The sequence below is a fragment of the Esox lucius genome, chromosome 6, assembly GCF_011004845.1.
Source record: "Esox lucius isolate fEsoLuc1 chromosome 6, fEsoLuc1.pri, whole genome shotgun sequence".
Taxonomy (NCBI): Eukaryota; Metazoa; Chordata; class Actinopteri; order Esociformes; family Esocidae; genus Esox; species Esox lucius.
The window spans coordinates 20,856,381-20,878,190 of NC_047574.1; the positions used below are offsets into that span (position 1 = coordinate 20,856,381).

Here is a 21,810-nt window from a genome sequence, read left to right on the forward strand (position 1 = left end):
AGGAACAGTGCTCCCTGTGGTGCTAAATACTACAATCAGAACCGCACGCAGCCTCTAAAACCCTCAGCTCCACATCAGGAGAGATGGGAAATGGAGGGAATTACTCATTCAAACAGCAGCAACAAAATGCCATACAACTAATCACGCTGCTCCTAATCTCTCCCTCGTTCTCCACAGCCACAGGAAGACGCTCCGGACTGAAGATGCACGCGCGCACTTCGGCAACAGATAAAGCTGAAAAGTTAAAGGAGAAAAGCACACTGCTGCCCGGCCTTGTAGCGTTGATCTTCTGTCAAATTATCGAATGGGAAAAAAGCATGAGAGGACAAAGAGGCCGACAGGGAAGAAGACAGAGACAACAACAGAGACACACAATCAACATAAACAGTAGCAGAGAAACAGCCAGAGTCGAATTTGGCAAAGCTGGCAACACCCGCCCTCCTTTCTAGGCACACATCAGCAGGGACTTCTCAGTAATCGTACCCAGAGGGCCAAGCGTTTTTCCAATGTGTCCGCTCGGGCCACTTCCCCGGCTCTCCTGGAGCCTGGCAGCTCTGACCCAGGTCTGTCCACAAACAATGTACAGCAGGCTGTGTACAAACAGACACACACACTCAGAACGCACACCACCGAATTGCATGTAACGGCACAGGCCAACAAAGAAATGGTACAAACAGACAAAAGGGCGCATAAGCACGCTGACTTGCATTCCCACTACCAGTACTCGCTGTTTTACTGAAAAACCCAGCGAAGCAGGTGTGCGTTTCAGATCCCAAGGGGTCAGGACTACACCTCCTGTACAGCGCTGGTCCTCCTCGCCCTCACACGTGCAGTCCATCACTTCTTCCACACAACTCTCTCCCTTCCCTATAATAAACACTCATCTGTATACTATTAGGGAGGCAAGAAGCCATCACGGACGGACACACACAAACACACGCACACACGTGATGCAGCAAAGCAACACAACATTTAACGGACCATAGCTCCTCTCTGAAAAGCATTTGCCAACTTGTATGTCTCCCGTTCCCACCCCCATTTGAATTCTTTTTCTGTAAAGAAATTATTCAATCTATTATTTGAATTACGGTCAAACAATAATTTAGGAAATTGTGTAGAACAACATTTGCCATGGCTTTGCCTTTCTCTAAATGAAGCCCTTTGGATGGTCTTTCACCATCCACTTCTCGGTCCACAGCAAACCATTAGCCTGGATGACGTGCCTAGGGTACTACGGTCTGCCCTCAGGAGTAAAGACCATTTGAACAGGATTCGTTTAGTTGCGAATGAATGCCACATGTGCCACAGTCACGGCTCAGCACAACGGCAAAGACCAGCTACGATTCTCTGAATGTCTGGATAATGCTAAGTGTGCGTGAGTTCAGCCTGGGTAATGGATAGTGTGTTTCAGCGGACAACACGCTTTGGTGTGAGAGTTAAAAAAAGAAGAAAAGAAAAAAAGAGCCTTTGTTCCCACTAAGGGAGGAAACATGCCCACAAAAACACACAATATTAGTATTCCAGACATGCTCCGTGTGCAGAGTTTTATTCTGATTAAGTTAGACGGAAAGACAAAAGCATTTGAATTCAGACGGATGTGTTGGCCCACAGTTTTCCAGGACATGCCCCTAGATAAAACTGCCATGGATTAACCAACACCTCGGCAAACACCAACATGACCCGACTTCCCCTATGCAGCACTGGCCGTGGCAGGTCACCAGGAACCCTAATCAGCCGTCAGCACCTTTAACGATGCACTTTACTTCCCATTGCTCAGTAACTTCGGCTGGAAGGAGCACGCATGAGGAGAGGAGCTTCAGGCAGGTGAGGAAAGGGGATGGGCTGGTAGGGATGAAGGGAAATATGGGCTCAGTTTATGGAAGGTGACATATATTGAGAGGTTCCTGTCGTCTCTTCCCCTGGCTTTTTGGTGAAGGGACACAAACCATCTGTCATAGGCCAAAAGGACTGGCCTCAGTTTTTTGCATAATAGGCATTATTAGGTTAATAATGGGTCACCCAAGGGAAACATTTTTGCCATCAGGGCCGATATCTGGTCCTAGTCCGCCCCTAGGCTTAGGTACCTGCAGTGGTATTCCCTATGGCAGTGGTATTCAAATCTGGCCCTCAAAACTAGATCTACTCCATTTTTCAATGTCAACCCTCTTATCGGGGACTTAGCCTTCTGATCCCCCTGATCATTCAGTGCACACACCTCATGTCCCAGGTCTAAAATAAGTCCCTGAATAGATTGGACTGAAAAAATGGTGTGGAACGGTCTTCGAGGGCCAGGTTTGAACACCACTGCCCTATGGGGCTTGCATTTCTTGAGGGCCGGATATGCATGAGCAGTGCCAATGACATGTTTCCAGCATATTTCGAGGATTACATTTGGATCTGGCTCTACGAGCACAATAGAGTGGCCCAATAACAGCATGGAAGGAACACAGGGTGGGGGTTGGAGTGAGTGAGTGTGTGTGTGTGGGGGGGGGGGGGGCGTGTCTAAACTAACATGTACACAGGGTCAAATATGAAAGGTTGGAATTTACTAATCAGGGCAGGGTTGGTGAAGTCAAGCAGAATGGTGAGTGCCAGCCAAGGCAGAGGGACTGGGCTGTCGAGGGGTGCTTGTGCACATCTGTCCGAGTGGGCCCCTGGGGAGGCTCGAGTTACCCCAAATGGTTTAGTCCCAACCTCCCCAAGCTCCTTACCCCTGGCCAACTACACCATCTAAAACAATGGACTATTGTTTGGCTCAATCCTGGAATATTGTACATACACCAGACAAACTATAAACCATGATACTTTCCCTGTCATGAACCCCTCCACAAAAGCCCTACAATAAGCCTGTACATAAAACAAACGTCTATTCATTTGAAAGCTACCAGTCTGAACTAGGGCTGCTTAATTCCCCACTAGGATTGGGAAATAGTGTTTTTCACTTGTATGGTGGAGAAACAGGGCAAGTCATCAAAGCTGGATAATACACTATCTACACACCCTTACATTTGCCAATAGCTCAATATATACCACCATCAATACCTCAAGCTGGCAAAACCTGGTAACCTAATTCCACCTTCCTCCCAGACAAACAACAATCAATCATCAAATCTGGCAACGCAACATGCTGATGTTACAGCTGTGGACCGCACCTTTCCTTGCTTTCTTTGGAAGGTCCTAGTGTGCCCAACACAGCAGTAAAAAAAAAAAAGTAAAAGCAAACATTTGTGCACAACGTCGTTATTTTTAGTCCTTGTCTAGTTATGACACCGGGAAAGAATCCACCACCTCAGACAGAACTGGACAGCTTTTTATTATTCATTCATTTGCTCATTTTTACAAGGTGGAGAACTGGGAAATTCTCAAAGCGCCATTGGCAGGTAGCTAGCTAGGTAGGCCAGGGGCAGGTTTTTAGGGCCCTCGGGACAAAGGGCTCTCACAGGATCGAGTGAGCAAGGCAGCGTCATAAATGGCACCCTCTCTCACATGTAGTATTCTACTTCTGACCAGAGCTCTATCATATTAGGGGGTCCTTTGGAGTGTAGACAGAATATCCTGAGGCCGCATCCTGACTACAAGGCCTCTCTTCCACCTCCACCTCTCTTCCCCAAATGGCGGCTATTTTCGACCAGTTTATATGGCCTTCCAGAAACAAAAACGCCCCTGGTTTATAGCAACCATTTCAACTGCAGATGATTTATGGTTAGGGGATAAAACACACAAAGTTTTGCTCCACACTCAAAAATTTTACTTTATTTCCGGCGTAGCAATAATAATTCACTAGCCTGCTGTCTGTCTCAATTAAGCTGCGAATGAACCTTTTGTAGAAAGCTGTAGTTTAGTTGCGACAGAAAAGGGCTGAAAAATATTAAACGGGTATCACTAATCATTTGTATTTTCACAACCCTTTATGCTCATTTGCTATATCCCGCGCTTGGTTGTCTCACTTAGCCTAGTTAAAAGATAGGCAGTAGGAGGTTTTTACCCACTAAAGTAACAAAGCATTGTAGTAAAACATGTTAAATTGTTCTAGGGACAATATGGTCAACTCAAGAGAGGTGAAAATAATTTGTCGGATCCAACTTGCAGGATAGAAAAACTAATCGCACACTCTTTTCAGGCAATAAATATAATAAGGCCAAAATATATTAAAATTTTTTTTTTGCATATATTTGAAACAGCCCAGAATGCACTGTGGCCCACATCATGAAGAGGACCAACCAAGTAAGAAACACTAAATAGCTTGAGAATGCCATTAACTCTGGTGGTGTTGACCCCATCGCCTGCCCGCTGGATCACTGAGATACCGGTTTTGGAATATATCACTGGAAGTTAACTTTCAAATACAATGTACCTATTTCTGACATGTCAGCTAGCCAGCTCGGCTGCAAGCACCTATTGGACTCTCAGGGTAGAGCAGAGTAAGGAGCGTTGTTTTACAGAACAATGTAAAGCTCTGACAGGTTACTCCCTCACATACTTCTGGTAGGTATACATTTAATATAATCTTCAAAGCATTCCCCCACACTTAACCAAAATGACAATGTGCACATGACCACCCTAACTTGTCACAGATGGTTATTAAATAAAATCCCTATCCACCTAAGATAAGATTTCAGGAAAGTGCTAAATATCTCATGCCTTCTGTGCTTTTAGGCACACAGCATATCAAGTGTTTCTCTTCCTGGCTCAGGTAGATTACTCAGGGCAACTCTTAACAATAAATAAGCAAATTGCTATCTTTCTGAATGCAAAGGTCAGTTTTATTTGTCTTCTGTGGATTTGTACTGTTGTTAAGAATCTGGCAATTTGTAACTTGTTTGCTGCTCTAACTTCCTGGCTAGGCTTGATAGACACGTTAAATCGCTTGGTTATCTTGGCGGCTATGATGACTGCATAACATTTCTTGATAGCCCCTTAACAGCAAGGCCATTTCCCAATTTGTTTACTTGGGGGTCAATATGGTGATTCAGCTATATTGACCCCCAAGTAAGCAAGTTACGCAGTTATGTGTTAAGTCATTCAGTATTAATTTGAAAGGCAAACGTAGCAGGTTAGATATATACTCACAAATTTTTCACTGTATACACTGTAAGGAATAAGCTAGCTGTCTAGGTTATTTTTATGACATCTAACTGCCCAGCATGATCATGTAACTGTGCATTCTGTAATAATTTGTAAAATACAATGGTAAATTTGCATTGGTGCTAATGATATACATAAGACTGCAAATCCGTATGCAACATGGTTAAATGCTACCTAACCATGAAGGTAAGTACTTATTGTCTCTGAATAAAACAGTATGCTAAATAACAAAAATGCACATTAGCTCATGCGCTACCATGTACACACACCCAAACACCATTGACATGAACAAAATTCTTATAATAGATAGTGGATCCTTTATTAGTCCTAGAGGGAAAGTACACTATCCGCATTAGCTCAATTCCTGGTCTGATTCACGGGCTTATAAGTCCTGTTGTTGATAGTGGGGTATCATGCCAATAAGTTCCTGTACATTAGACTGAAATCAAGTGATTAATAACCTGGGGGTTTCCATGGAAGCATGTGTGACTTCCTCAATCCTCTGTGGAGTCCCATAAAAACCATATTCCCAATATAGAGCACTGCTTTCGAACAGAGCATGTATATGGGCCCTATTGTCTCTGGCAAAAGCAGTGCACTATAAAAGGAACAAAGATCACATTTAAGACACAGCGACATAATAGCCCAGAGTGGACTGAGTCCACACATAATGACATCATAGTGCGCAGTCACCCCGAGTTAATGGTTTGAGTTGACTCAATGATAAATCACTGTCAAAACACAATGGAACGCGCCCACACAATGGCCTGCAGAGTGGTCCAACGGTTAGACTAGCACATTACTATGCAAACAGACAGGCAGGTGACTAGCCGTGTCAACATCTTAGGCGGTCACGGGGAATCAAGGGCGTTGCAGGGAACGCGTGGAAATGCCGAGGCAGAAATCTCATCATACATTTTAAAAAGTCTAGCAGCTGAACCGGGTAAACATTTATTTCATGAGCGTTCACATTTAAGGAATAATTTGTAAAGCCATTGCATGCATATTCATATTTACTTCAAGTTAACTGCAAACAGAAAGGCCTTCAACCCTTCTACTGACAGTGCCGTGTATCTGAAGGAGCAGTATTTAATAGGGTGGCGGTGTACAGCACAGTGCATGGGAGCATTATGTGGTGGTGCATTAGCCTACAACGGGCGTGAGGGCGAAACTGCCACCGTACCTCGCTCTCGTTACACTCGGAGGGGGCGTCGCCATGAATGGCCATCTGGTAGCACGCATACAGCGCCGCCGACTGCTCATAGGTGGCTGCGAACTGAGGGTCGTCATCATTGACGGGCACTAGCCTCACCTTCAGGATGGGGAGTGAGAAGGGAGGCAGGAGTGGAGAAGTGGAGAGGGAGGAGTAGAGAGGAGGAGGGTGTGAGCAGAAATGGACGACGAGGACATCAGTTGGGAGAGCAGAGGGGCGGATCGGAGGGTGGACCGGGCTGAAAAGGGCTGATGGTTTGGAGGGACAATGAGCAACACCCCAAAACAAAGGGAGAGGTTTTACACCAACCCCACAAGCAGGTTATACTAAAGCAATTTAGACTGCCAGTCCCCCCCCCCAAAATATTTGGGTGATGAGATCAGTCATGCAAATCCAAAAAACAATTAAACAGAAAATAATGATTTTGGGAGCCCACGGTGGTTCTTGTCTTGGAAATTAGAAGTCCAGGGAAGCTGAAGATGAGGCTAGTGCATCGAACCCCAAGCCACTTCAAAGGCTAACAAAAAGGAACCTTTGGAATCCACAGTCCGTGTACATTAACATTCAAAACAGAGACCTAAGCTACATAGGCACATTCACTCTCTTATGCCCGCAGATGTGAGAAGAGAAAATAGCCTGAAGCACTGGGGTATGACGAAGACAAAAATCAGGCTGAGGTACAGCATAATGACCCAGCCTAAGAGAAGATGTCTTGTGCTACCAACAAAGCGGAGACCATCCTCTCACGTGTCTATAGCCACCACGGGACAAAAACAACCAACTAACACCGACACAGTACCTTAAGCTCTAGAGCAGAAAAAAGTGCAGGATGTTAGCTGTGAACGGTTGGAATAAAAACTAGCAGCAGAGATTTAATTTAAGTGCTGGGTGATGACGGGCCAGCAGGAAGGATGAGCGACGGAGCAACACAATTACTGGCTGCCCTCGTATCCAAACAGCAAGAGACAGCATCCAAAATGGCACTATTCCCTCCAGATCCTATTGGCCCTGCTAAAAAGGAGTGCAGTAACTAGGGGATTTGGTGTCATTTAAAACACAAGCCAGAGAATACCAACCCTGACAGAATAGAGCACCTGCACACCTCATCGTGGGGGGAAATGTTTTCCCTCATTTCCACGCATAAACACACACACACACATTCGGTTTTCTATCCTCGAGGAGACGAGAACAATAATTTTCCTGTTTTCCCTATCCCCTGATTCTAGCCTTTCCCCTAACCACAATAACAAAACCTTTAAGGCTAAACCGCACAAAACCTCTATCACTCAAACCAAATCAAATCCCATTTTATGTTTTAGCCTAAACATAGCCCATATCCTTGTGGGAACCGGTAAAAAACTGTTTATTATCCCCAGAATAACACAACCATACACGTAAGAGAGCTTTCTTGCGCACACACCCACACACTCCTTCATTGAAATTAAATGTGAGTTATCTTGACCTTTTCATCTCACCCAGTTCCAACCTCTTTACATTTCCTCTGGGGCAGCAGAGAGCCTGGAAGCGAGTGTGTTGGCCAGTAACTGAAACAGACTGCCATTGAGCATGGCTAACAACTCTAAAATCACCTGTAAGTCCCTGGATAAGAGCGCTTGCTATATGCACAAAGTGTAACGGTCTCCATTCTCATTCACAAAAACCCATTATCCATCTGTATCATCCTCCCTGCCTGAAGACACAGACCACTAGTGAGGGACTTCAGTCACACAGTGAACATGTGCTGTACTATTAGCCAAGCTCCAGACACCAGGTGGTCAGCGGGTTTGACCAATGCTAACAAGGCGCTCCTGACAAGGTGGTCACTAGTCTGCTGTCTGTCAATCCAAAGAAATGTCTGAATTTAATAATTTAATCTTAGCAGTGGTCACTGAGTTTTCAACTCAAAAGCAAGTTTTATAGTTAAAGGCAAGTCAATTCACTCTCATTATTGGTCATCATTTTAAAATCCAAAGGACGTATTACATTGAAATCAACCCAATCTAAGCGCTGGTCATGGTGCTTGGATATCGAAAGCAAATTCTTTATCCTCTCCCACCCTCCCTTCTCTGGGCCCACTGAGCAGGTTGACCCCTGACCTGGCTCTCAGTTGGCTTGTCTGGTGGGTCGTGGTGAATGGCCATCTGGTAGAGTTTGTAAACCTGGTAGGAGGCGTCGAAAGAGGCTTTGAACTGTGAACTGGGGGGGTTGGAGCGCACTAGCCTCACCTTTGAAGAGGGACGAGCAGAGAAGGGTTAGGGTTAAACAAGAGTGGCATTCAGAAAGGGCACTGTATGATAAGTGGTGGCAAATCCACACAAAATAGGTTCCATCACATTCAAATAACGAAAGAGAAAGAAAGAGACGATAAACTTAAGATTGACAAAAACACCTCTTCCTCTATAAACTGCTGCTTATGGGTGCCAGCTAGCTACAAAGCTGGCGGATATTCCATTTCTCCTTTTCATGCCACGCCAGTCGACGGGAATGGAAAAAGCTTTAAACCATCCAGGCTCTTTTCCTCCTCTGAGGTCCGTGGGAACATTTTCAAGCAGACATTTTGTATTATTGCATTAAACTGTTTTTGAGAGGAGACAATGTAAGCTTTCCATATTCCACATTTATGCGGGAGAGAAGACATGCAGGGCCAAGTACGATTTAACAAGGCCTGCGAGTGAATTAACCACAAAAGAAACAGCGTGCAGGACTCACTTTGTGTAGATGGTGAGGTGGCTTGGGTTCTGCCAGTTATTGACAATACAGTTATGTATTTCTGCAAGCACAGGTGTCTGTGCTACACCCAGAACAGCAGTGTTGAGAAAAGAGGTGTTTGTGCCTGCAAGGAGAGCGTTTGTGCCTCAGGTGAGAGCGGCGTAAGAACGGGAGTGAATACCACAAGAATCGAACACTTACCTGGGAGGCACTCCTGATTTTTTTGGGAATATCTTCATACATACATGACGTGTGTGTGTGTGTGTGTGTAGCGTTTGTTTGTAAAATGCGTGATTCAAGTGTACAATGTGTGTCTGTTTCACCACTGAAGTCGTCTTCCCAGTGTTTTACCATGACTAAATTAGAGTAGGACCAGTTTAAAACTGGCCCAAATGTCAGTCAGCCGGACCTTATGAATATAGACAAAGCTTAGAATGCAGTTTTGAGAATGAGAGAATTCAGCTCTCTGAACACTCCCTGACCTCCATTTTAATTAAACATCTTTGTTTTGAAGCTTTTGTTGGCCAATATGTCTCTGCCATTGGAATCCTCCTTGAAAGAAGCCTATGAGGGAATTTTACCCAGGGTTTATTTGAGTTGGACACCCACATGGCTCTCTTATGACTGCTTGGCGAGCACACACACACACACACGTGTCGTACATTCAAAAAGATGTTTTGCCACACGCATATAAGATAATAGTAAGGCCTCTTTAATTTACTTCTGAAACGCCAGAAACATTCTCTGACACGCTGAAGTTGTCTCACTGAGCCAAGAGAGAGCAGTTCAGCCGAGATAGTTCGTCGGAAACGTCACGTTCTCATAACAAACGGGACGAAACGGCTCCGACAGCACGACGCTGAACAGCTTCAAGAATGTTTCTGTAATGCCACTTAATACCAGCGGCTTGGGTGTACAGTTAATTAAAATGGAGAGATATTGACCTGCCAAAGCCCCCTGTGAGAAGCTGGGCTGCTCCGCATGTGGAATTCGGTGGGAGCCCAAATCCTGCTAACTTTAACAAAAAAATAAAACGCTCTGAAGTGATTGTGTACATTGGCTGACCAAGGAGAACATTTCCTGAGAAGAAAGCTCTGAAGTAGACTTCCCGGGTGTGTTCCGAGGGTCTGGGAATCGCTTGGCGACACTGACCCCTGCTGGTCAACATTGTTACATTCACGATTAAGATCAATCGGAGCAGGGGCACGGCTACCTGTCCAGGGTCAGCCAGTGTTGCATAAAACGTTCAAAGGGAAATTTGGAACGGCATGTCAAAGTTATTCTTCGTCAACACACTTCAATTCAATCCGATCCATGATGTTCAGTTCATCTGGATCAGGCAGAACGATGAAGAACCACTGAGCTCTGTATCATCTGAATTTCGGGTATTAACTGGTGTCCATCTGCACGCTTTAGAATCAGAAGCTAGAATGTCTCAGACTTACGCGTCGCTGTAAATCTCCGTAAATTGGCAGAAAACAAACAATTAACTTTCAAATCGGGCGGCTCAACCTTGCGGGCGCATTCGCTTAAGCAAATTGAATGACTAATCACCGCCGCCAATCGATGTAACCTCATTAGCTAAGATGAGCTGATTGCGAGATGTGTCTGGCTCGTCCCAACTCGCGGGACCCCAGGGAGACAGGTCAGGGAAGGAGCGGCTCATCTCAAAGTCTGGCTCACAGGTACATCTTAACCAGAATCTGACATCACTCTAGTCTCCTATCGGCCTCAACGTAGGAGGACAGCTCAATGCTTTATACTGGAGTGAGACCTCTCTTGACCTGGCTTTGTGTTCTAAATGGTCCCCTGTTAAGTTCACTAGTGCATTATATAGGAAATAGGGTCCATTTTAGAAACGGCCCTGACTGTGCTACGTCCCTGAGCCAAAAGCTAATTTCCATCACTTGTAAACAACGCGCAGCTCTGTGCGAGGCTTTTAACGTGATTACTTGGGCTAAACGGAGCCAGCGCGTGCTGTCGGGCATTTGTTTGGTTTGGCTTGTGCGTGTTGTGAGGTCGCTGGGTTTTCCACCTGGGTTCTGACGGTACCATCCTCCAAACGAGAGGCGTGCACGGTAAAGACACTGGGAAGAGGCCCTCTGATTGGTCTGGGCTGAAGGCATCCAAATATTACTTACCCCAATCCAGGTCCTTCAGAACAGAAGACGGCGAATTTGGATCTAAGGGAAGGAGCTAGCGGTTGTTCACTGGGTCTCTCACCTCGAGGCGATGCAGGGGACTACCGGGCAGGGATTCATCGATGAACTCCTCCAGGGCTTTGGGTTGGCTCGGAGGGACGGGCGTGGCGGCGGGGTTACAGGTCGGGACACTGCCGCTCTCCTGCTGTCTTTTCTGATCCTTCTGCAGACGGCGCTCCCTCCGTAGGTCCTTCGCCTTCCGACACACTGGCCTGCCGGGGTCTGGGCCCACCCCTGGAAGAGGGGGGGGGGGGGGGGGGTGGAAAGGTGAGGAGAGGACGTAGAAAGAAAAAATATATTGTTCGAAATCGGAATGTATGAGTGGGGTTAGAAGTTCTTTCTAAGCGTGCAAGTATCTGACAAGGTAAGAACACATCACCATCCAACGACAACCATGGGTGGGGCTTTTCTACAACGGTACAAAAATCCAAGAGTCACAAACTCTTATGAAATATATACACATACACATATACAATTACTACCGTGAGGAACAGAAGATCATGTTCTCTTTATGCAAGACTCCTGGGTGAGCTTTATTAGCTCAGTAGTGAGTGAAAGAGGTGGTAACTGCTAACCGCTGTCCCCCACGTTTGGTGCTATTTTGTGGGTGTGAGGCAAGGTTTTCAATGGCTTTGGCAGGCCCCCTTGGGGGAATAAGGGTTGCCTTGTATGCTTTACATACTCCCATGGGCACGCTCCCATGGTGAAAAGCACAGATATACGTACACAAATGCTTAACACAGAGCAAAATGGAAGTCGTTTTCACCTACCTCCAAAATGCTGTCAACATGACATCACCACTCCAGGACTTGTAAAACTACAGGGGTTGTGTTTGTTGACTCAGCTTTCTGCGCACACCGTCCGTTTCAAATGAAAGCATATTAAGATGGAAGCTCCACTGCCTAGGGGGAGTTTCCAATCGAAAAACAGAGACGTGTGCATACACAAGTTGGTTCAGATGAGGAAACATCAGCTCCCGGGTAAGTCAGTACTTTTTCAGAATCACAGATTACTGGACCTCAAGTAGGAAGGTGTGGCGTTCAGGTTTTATTAAAACATTCGAGGACCAACAAGCCACTTTGATTGGCCATATATTTTGGGCCCTGGAGGAAAAGCTATTGCTGATAGGTTAGTTTTAGGATTAGGAAATACTGTTGGGATTTTGGGGTTAAGATAAGGTAACGATCATGTTTGTGCAGAAAAAAAAACCTGTACGAAGTCCCTTCCTGTTCCATTAGTCTCTGTTCAAGAAAGATTATGCACCAGAATTGGTACAACGAAAAACACCTCTAACACACACATCTATATTCCACAATGCAGCTCCGTTCTCCATCCCTCCCCTGCTGGCCTGGAGCCAGGATCTCTAGTACTCCGGGCATCTCATGTCGACAGTTTACACGCCCACATCCTGTTTGGAGCAATAGGGAAGCGAGGCCCATTTCCTGCCTGTCCCGTTGCCAGCCACCAACCGAAAGCAAGACCTCCCTCTCGGTGGACAACACAGACCACAGAGACCCTGGAGGGGAGGGACGGGACCACAGGGAGCCTGTTAATACCTACTGACGTCAATGAAAGATTTAGTATTAGTTGTGCAAGTTGTGTTAACAGGGCAGCCCAATTCCGATCCCCTTTTCCACTCATTTATTCATAATTATGCTGCCTAAGTAAAAGCCGCCGGAGAGGAGATAAGTCCCTCATGCAGACATGGTCGATGTGCCATTGTCAGGCCGCTAACGTTATGGAGCAGCATGAGATCGTGCGTCCAGGCAGTACAGACCAAGGTACGGTGTTGAATATGGATGAGCCAATCGGATTCAATTACACATCATTCAGCTAAGAGAGACTGACTGCGGATCAGCGCTTTCATTATTCGTAAAGGAGCAGTGGCTTTTTGAATTAGTCTGATCCCAGATTACACAGAGTGAGTATATGAAACAAAGAGAAACCGACACAGAGATGGAGTGACAGAGAGAGAGGGGGGACTGGCCAACCAACCATTTAATTCATTTAGCAGATGCTCTCATCAGGAGCAATTAGGATGAAGCACTTTGCTCAAGGGTGGGTCTACAGACCTTTCACCTTGACACAGCAGAACTGACCTAGTAGCCGTACATTCAAACCACTGGGCTATTGGATGCCGAGAAACAGCGAAACTGATGCGCATAATTAAAGAATGTCGGAGGACTGAGGAGACAGTTGTATCTCCTTCTGTATATGCCTCCCCTTCTCTCAGTTTCCTGTTAGTCTTTAGAAGGTGACACTAAAGTGAGTGAACATTTCCGAGCAGGAGGTATAAACAGAGACCAGGAGTGTGACAGGACGGTCAAATGGTTTCCCTGTGCATGAGTGTTAACTAAACACAGTCAGGGCAAGATAAAGCGGTCCCAGAGCAGACCAGAACCACGATCTGGTTTGTGTTCGGATGAACGCTGTTTGACTGATCTGCAAACATGTGAACACCTGTCCAAAATCAGCTTGTCTGGTCCATGCCCTGAAAGAAACAGCCCTCCTAACACATCCCATCATTCACACTTGCTCTTTCACAGGGTTAGGGGACCCAGAGATGGAACACTGACCATTAAATTAATTTTGCCTAAACCTAAACCTTACCTAAACCTCAATAACTTAACTTGGATGCCTAAACTTAACCTAGCTCTAGACGTAAACCCAAACCTTACACTAAACCAAAGTTTTAATGCCTACACCTTAAACGATCACTAATCTTACACTATGGCCTATTGTACATTTTCCACTAAACCAAACCTCTGACCCAGAAATTGCATTTTCCCTAATAGGGACTGGACAAAAAAAAAAAAAGGTTTTGGTCCCTAAAAATACACAAACGTGGATCACACAAACACATGGACAAAGAGCGTGCAGCCATAGTAAAGACGACGCCTGACAGGTCTGTTCCTGTGGAAGACCGATTCCCCCACTTTAGCAGTTAACACTTCATAAAATCTATCTTCCCAGCCTCCCCCGTCACACACACACTAAGTAGTTCTATAAACACAGGAACACAGTGACATACAGTGCTTTTGGAAAGTTCAGACCCCTTAACTTTCTCCACATTTTGTGGTTATAGACTTCATTAATAATTTATGAAATGATCTTTAATAAGGCATTAAAGCTACACACAATACCCCCTAATAAAAATTTTAGCCAAATTAAGTAACCTGGCAATGGCCTTGGTCTGGAAGGGGACCGATCAGACAGCCAAAGTATTAGGGATGCAACCGTACAGTGGGCCCACCGTTCGGTATGTATTGCGGTTTGTGGGTCATGGTAATGGTACGGTTTTGGTATGAATGACATCATGTTAGAAGTGTTTCTGCTCGAGTAGCTGACCGTGGCAAAGCAATGCTCGCAGGCTGCACTTTGTTTATGGTCTTCTTACCCTTATTATCGTATTGACCAAAATGAATCCAAAATGTTCCCACACAGATGATTTGAAAGCCGGCGGTGCCTCGTCAAGTTTGCTTCTCTTCATCTCGCTAGTGCTCGCCATTGGCACGTCGGAGCTGAGAGAATATTTGTTTTTAGTTTCCCCTCTCTTCATGAGGCCAGGATGTCTGCAGGTCCTTACAAATTAATGTCTCTAAATAAAAGACCTTGTAAACTCTTAAATTGTCTTATTTCATCTTTGAAAGGTCATAAAAAAGTTTGAAGTACTGTTAGCATTGTGAACAGATGATGCAAAAAATAATGTGTGGTTTGTGAAAGCATTTTAGCCCTGGTCACATGCAGCGAGAAACCACAATTTCAGTCTGAATGTTAGATATCAGCGAGACACGTGACGGTTGGCTGCTTTTCCACTCCATCAATCAGGCCTTCATGGTAAAGTGGCTAGGTGGAAACTACTCCTAGGTAAAAGGCATATGACATGTCGTATGAAGGCCTCTGAGAGCATGAAGAAAATATGATTCGGTCTGATGAGACCGTAATCTAACGATTAGCCAAACAATTACATTTTTCACCTTGCTCGTAGATTTGATCTAGAAATCTTTCAGATACTGGTCAGGTGGTCCATGAGGCAAAAAAATAGGTCACCTCATGGAGAATAGGGTGCCACCTAGCCAGTGAGAGGGCAGTCACATTGCTGAAGTACGACCAGTTCTAATGCCTTGCTCTTCCTGTGTCTTAAGTGCTTTATCATGTAAGGTGTTCCCTCAAAGGGGTTTTAATTAATTTATTAAAGTTTTCACACAAGAGTGTTTTAGACAGAGTTGAAGTGAACTGAAAAGGAACACCTGGGATTGACAGGCTCCACTGAGCTTCATTTGCTGAAATGACAACAGGACAAGCAACAGCTCCTTTCATTGGCCTCAAGCACAGCACAGAGACTCCATGGTTCACCGCTGCCACCTGCTGTTCAGCTGGTGTACAAAGATATACTACACTTTATTTTTTTTAAATAAATCAGGCGTACCATCACACGAAGTGACCCATTTGTCATCCTGGTCAGATGAATATTGTGACTCACCTGGTTTCGGGGATGTCACCGGTCCTCTCCTGTCTGGGGACACTTTTCTGTCAGTTTCCAACTGGGCCGGGTTGGCGTCCCCTGCCACCTCGATTGATGTGGCTGTGACCTCAAGACCCTCCACCTGGGAAGGACAGATTTTAGCGGGGCCCCGCAGTGCTCCTTCCTCACACAGTGACTCCATTGGCTCCCCTGAATAGCACCAAAACACAGAAGAACAATTTGTGCAAATTTATGTCAATTCCAAAACCGTCATAAAAAGCTACACCTTTTCTGTCAGGAGGTCAATAACGAAGAACAGGATGTACTGTAGTTTCATTTAGCTAAAAAGGTGTTGTGGTCACACAAACAATAGGGGTTGCAAGCTCTTTTCCGACAATGCAGGACTGCACATCAAGGGCATAGGCAATAGTACTGCAGGAAGCCGGTCTAAACAAACCTGCCGTTGTTAAAATTGAATTTGCCAATTCAGTAAAGTGGGACGTGAGCGAGTCGATTTTCAGGCGGACGAACTGGGCCGCCGGTCCATCAAATAATCCAACGGCAGCTGCAGGTATGGGGGAGGCGAAACGTTGACATCTTAAACATAACGGGTCTGATTTAATGGGCTCTCACTAAGTATCACAATGATAACCCGGACACTCACCATTGAAAATGTATGTGGGAGGCGAAACGTTGACATCGTAAACATAACTGGTCTGATTTAATGGGCTCTCACTAAGTATCACAATGATAACCCGGACACTCACCATTGAAAATGTATGTGGGAGGCGAAACGTTGACATCGTAAACATAACTGGTCTGATTTAATGGGCTCTCACTAAGTATCACAATGATAACCCGGACACTCACCATTGAAAATGTATGTGGGAGGCGAAACGTTGACATCGTAAACATAACGGGTCTGCTTTAATGGGCTCTCACTAAGTATCACAATGATAACCCGGACACTCACCATTGAAAAGGTACAGGGGAGGCGAGACGTTGACATCGTAAACATAACGGGTCTGATTTAAGTGGAGCTAGCTTACACACGTCAAGTGTGGCATTTTTTTACAATCCAGCTTTACAAATGCCAAATGGATCTCTTACCATCGCACAGTCCTGTCGGCATTTCCCCTTTGGACAGAAACTTGCTCATCTTCTTCAACACCTTCTTGTGGGTTTTGGATGGTTGAAAATTCAAGGCATGACACCTTCAGAGAGAGAACAACCCACATATTAGTTATTTGATCGGAATATAACCCCCCCCCCCACACTATTATGAACAGAAGTCTGGCAAAACAACCATTTAAAGTCGGCCTCGGAGGGATTGATCATACAACAGAATTCTATGGAAGCAACCTTACGAAGTAAAGCATTCTTTACTTTTCATACTGTACATGAACATCTGTCTATTACATCCAGTCAATTAAAAGAAAATTATGCACGGTAAACTACCAGCTAGTACAGGCTAGAATGGATGTAATAGCTAACTAGTTGCTGTAGTAACATTATTTTATAAAAAATAAGTTTAAACAAAATCAAAGCAGTAACTGCCTTCTTCTGTCCAGTGTCATAGCGGTATCTATCGAAACAGCTCAGGTGTGCAACAAGAAGGTTATAATAAAGATGCAATAAAAAGGTCATGAAACTCATACCATGAAAATGTCATGCAACTCGGGGGAAAGTGAATCTTCTCATTGAACTATTGCTTCCTCATACACAAAGTTAGCCTAACTTTTGGCAATAGTTTCTAGGAATTTTACACTAAGTTGAAATAAAAATGGGAGTATAATGCTGATATGGATGTCAAACCCAATAAACTGTGAGTCAATGCCATCATAATTAATCAGCTATATTACAACAACAATGTTTGCCAGAACCACCGATTTTCGTACTGCAAGCTATGCTACAAGCGTACAAATGGGAGGTAGCATATACCAATCAGTCCACAACCTGAAACTGACAATTTCTAAAATGTTTAACAGTCAATTTATCCAAATTGAACTTGATTAACTATATTGTGAGCCGGGATGTAGTGCCCGGCTTCTATAATATTTCATGACACATTTGATGACTGTCCATCTTGTAAGATCAGAGTTTAAGGACTATTCCATTGAAAGTTTTACTGCAACTAGCACCAATCTGTGCAAGACCAAGAAGCAAAGCTGATTAATGGATGGTTAACAATAAAATATTAAGATAGTAAAGGAAAAACCTAGACTTATCTTGATTTGCATATTCATTTACATAGCATTTTAATTTACACTGGTATGTTCAAGATCTACAACGCAGGATTGTGTCCGTCAATCGTGGGAAAATCAAGCAGTATGCGTGCACATAGAACACAAATGTGATACAGTTCTGCCAGAATTGTAATTATACTTGCAAAACACCATGGGGGCTCTATCAAAAACGTGTTACACACTACTTCGCAAGGTGGTGTCTCGAGCTATCGGTGTCTGGAAGTGCATACAACTAAATAATCTAGTTATGGCTCTCCTTCAATGCATCTTGGGAAATATAGTGTAATATAAACAAGCCCTAAGCCAATGGCTACCACTTAATGAATTTCTCACAACTTTGTTATTGGCTACTGAAAAGGCAGCGCTTTCACACAATTAGGCATAAGTGTGAAACCAACATCTGTGAGGATATTGCTTATAATTGAAAAATAAATCTTGTTCAAGTTGATTAAGTATCGAGTTGGGTTAGTCTGCATTTTTCTATGAAGCAAGTACCTGGACTTTTCATTTTCCACTGCCAATGGCTTAGCACAATTAATATACCCCTAGTTTTATCTAGGTTGATTTTGTCAGTCTCTTTAATAATAAAATACCTGATGGTGTACTGTGGACAGCATGTCTTGTTCATGATGGGCTTGTACACATACTTCCCGCTTCTGTAGAGGAAACAGACAAGGACAAGGTCTCCTATTTGCCTCCAAAGGGTAAACAAAGTAGACATACTACAAAACTACTAAATAACACCATCTTAAACCCTGTGGGAGAAGTACACAGATTACATCCACATGTGGTCTCATGTACGCACTTCCAATGCAGCATTCATACATACACTGATCAGCCATAACATTATGACCACTGACAGGTGAAATGAATAACACTGATAATCACGTTATCATGGCACCTGTCAATGGGTGGGATATATTAGGCAGCAAGTGAACATTCTGTCCTCAAAGTTGATGTGTTAGAAGCAGGAAAAATGGGCGAGCATAAGGATCTGAGCGACTTTGACAAGGGCCAAATTGTGATGGCTAGACGAATGGGTCAGAACATCTCCAAAACTGCAGCCCTTGTGGGGTGTTCCCAGTCAGCAGTGGTCAGTACCTATCAAATGTGGTCCAAGGAAGAAAAAGTGTTGAACCAGTGACAGGGTCATGGGCAGGCAAGGCTCATTAATGCACTTGGGGAGCATAGGCTGGCCCGTGTGGTACGATCCAACAGACAAGCTACTGTAGCTCAAACTGCTGAAAAAGTTAATGCTGGTACTGATAGAAAGGTGTCAGAACACACAGCGCATCGCAGTTTGTTGCGTATGCGGCTGCATAGCCACAGAACAGTCAGGATGCCCATGCTGACATCTGTCCACTACCAAAAGTGCTTACAATGGGAACGTGAGCATCAGAATTGGACCATGAAACAATGAAAGAAGGTGGCCTGGTCTGATGAATCACGTTTTCTTATACATCACGTGGATGGCCAGGTGCGTGTACGTGGCTTACCTGGAGAACACATGACACCAGGATGCAGTATGGGAACAAGGCAAGCCAGCGGAGGCAGTGTGATGCTTTGGGCAATGTTCTGTTGGGAAACCTTGGATCCTTCCATTCATGTGGATGTTACTTTGACACCTACCACCTACCTAAGCATTGTTGCAGACCATGTACACCCTTTCATGGCAACGGTATTCTCTGATGGCATTGGCCTCTTTCAGCAGGATAATGCGCCCTGCCACAAAGCAAAAATGGTTCAGGAACTGTTTTAGGAAAACAACAAGTTCAAGGTGTTGACTTGCCCTCAAAATTCCCCAGATCTCAGTCCAATCAGGCATCTGTGGGATGTGCTGGACAAACAACTCCAATACATGGAGGCCCAATCTCGCAACTTACAGGACTTAAAGGATCTTCTGCTAATAACATCATGGTACCAGATATCACAGCACATCTTCAAAGATCTAGTGGAGTCCATGCCTCGACGGGTAAGGGCTGTTTTGGCGGTAAAAGGGGGACCAACACAATATTAGGCAGGTGGTCATAATGTTATGGCTGATCTGTGTATTTTGACATTGACATTGACACAGCACAATATGAAATTCTACAAAAACATTACTAAAAGTAAGACACATGACACTGATGAGCCAAAACCTTATGACCACCCGCCTAAAATGCTGTTGGTCCTCTGCATGCGCCCAAAACAGTACCGACCCGTCCTTTAAGTTGGGAGGTGGAGCCACTGTGGATCGGAATTTGTTTGTCCAGCACATCCCACAGATGCTCAATCGGATTGAGATCTGGAGAATTTGGAGGCCAAAGCAACACCTTGAACTCTCCATTATGTTCCTCAACTCATTCCCGAACAATGTGTGCAGTGTGGCAGGGAACATTAACCTCTTGAAAGTGGCCTGGCCTGCAACAATGTTTATATAGGTGGCACGTGGCAAATTGACTTCCACATGAATGCCCAGACCCAGGGATTCCCAGCAGAACATGGCCCAGAGCATCACACTCCCTCCACCGGCTGGTTGTCTTCCCATCCTGGTGCCATCACTTCCCCAGGTAAACAGCGCACACATACACAGCCATCCACATGATGTAAAAGAAAACAGGACTCATCGGAACAGACAACCTTCTTCCATTACTCCAAGGTCCAGTTCCCGACACTCGCATGCCTATTTTCAACAGTGGACGGGGTAATCATGGGTGTGATGCACTGTGTGTTGGGACATATTCCTCCCATAACAATTATTAAAATGTTCTATGACTTGTGCCACAGAAGGCCTTCTGTCAGTTTGGACCAGACGGGATAGCCTTAATTGCTCTCGCTCAACACCCTGGGCACCCAACACCCTGTTTTCGGTTTGTCCCTCCTCATTCCACGGTTGGTAGGTACTCACTACTGCAGACCAGGAGCACCGCACAAGCCTTGCCGTTTCAGAGATGCTCTAACTCAGTCATCTGGCCATAGCAATTTGGTCCTTGTCAAAGTTGCTCAGGTTTTTACTCCAGCATCTAACACGTTGACTACGAGAACTGATTGTTCGCTTGCCAACTAATCTACCCAAACCTTTACATGTGCAAGCCTAGTTCAGCCAGCCTGGGAAAATAAGAGATGAATATTGTGGCCTCCCCTGGAATCGTGACACCCCTAGTATTAACATCATGTTTGAATATTTCGCTAGAAACCATTAAGTATTGTGTTAAACTGAAACAAACGTTTCTTATTAAGTTTACATCCACCACAAATACCATATATGAACTATATGGCTTTTTCATTTGAAAGCATTCGTTTTTCTTTCAATCGGGAATGACATTGATACAATAACTATCAACATAGGTGAGGATAACTGACTTTTTCATCAAGTGAAAAGATGAGAGAATCATGGAAACCCCTACTTTTTTACTGCCCAAGGGTTTGTGATCTAGCTTATTTTACCGCAAAAAGCATGCATGGACATGTAATTCGAAATCCTACCAGAAATTGTCACAATATAACCGTAAACGGTTTTATTTTAGGTTTACAATAAAGTAGCTACTGAAGGTTGTAACTAGCGAAGTTTTTGTCTACCCTGACCCAAAAACCATGCACAGATGCGTACTAGGAGGTATTTTTGTTCAACCCCTTGAATTAAAGCTGAAAGTCTGCACTTCACAATGGATTTGAAATGAAACAACTGAGATGCAGTTGGTGGGTTACAAAATAATGAAGATTTCCGGTCCTAACTGTATTACACAACTTCTGGATAATCTCTTCACCAAATGGTTGTTTCATAATAAATGCTTGCATATTTTGTTCTAACAATAATTTAAACATGGATATATGACAGAATTTTTTTTATAGTGTGGAGCCATAAAAAAATAGGCAAACTCTTCCTTTAAGCAGGGAGAGCTAGGCTTTGGT

General features: G+C 44.5%; 1 protein-coding gene across 5 annotated transcripts in view; it reads right to left on the minus strand.

Moving 5' to 3' along the window:
* Positions 1-21,810, minus strand: part of LOC105010631 (arginyl-tRNA--protein transferase 1) — a 76,732-nt gene that overhangs the window by 49,749 nt on the left and 5,173 nt on the right. For 2 of the 5 annotated variants that reach the window (XM_010870067.4, XM_020047405.3), the window contains exons 3-9: positions 18,513-18,575; positions 16,784-16,887; positions 16,131-16,238; positions 15,692-15,883; positions 11,231-11,442; positions 8,395-8,523; positions 6,269-6,397 (exon numbers count right to left, since the gene is read on the minus strand). In XM_010870067.4, coding sequence (XP_010868369.2) covers positions 6,269-6,397; positions 8,395-8,523; positions 11,231-11,442; positions 15,692-15,883; positions 16,131-16,238; positions 16,784-16,887; positions 18,513-18,575 — 937 coding nt within the window. The remainder of the gene's footprint in view (positions 1-6,268; positions 6,398-8,394; positions 8,524-11,230; positions 11,443-15,691; positions 15,884-16,130; positions 16,239-16,783; positions 16,888-18,512; positions 18,576-21,810) is intronic. The other 3 variants (XM_010870071.5, XM_010870069.4, XM_010870068.4) reach the window with 3 other exon arrangements.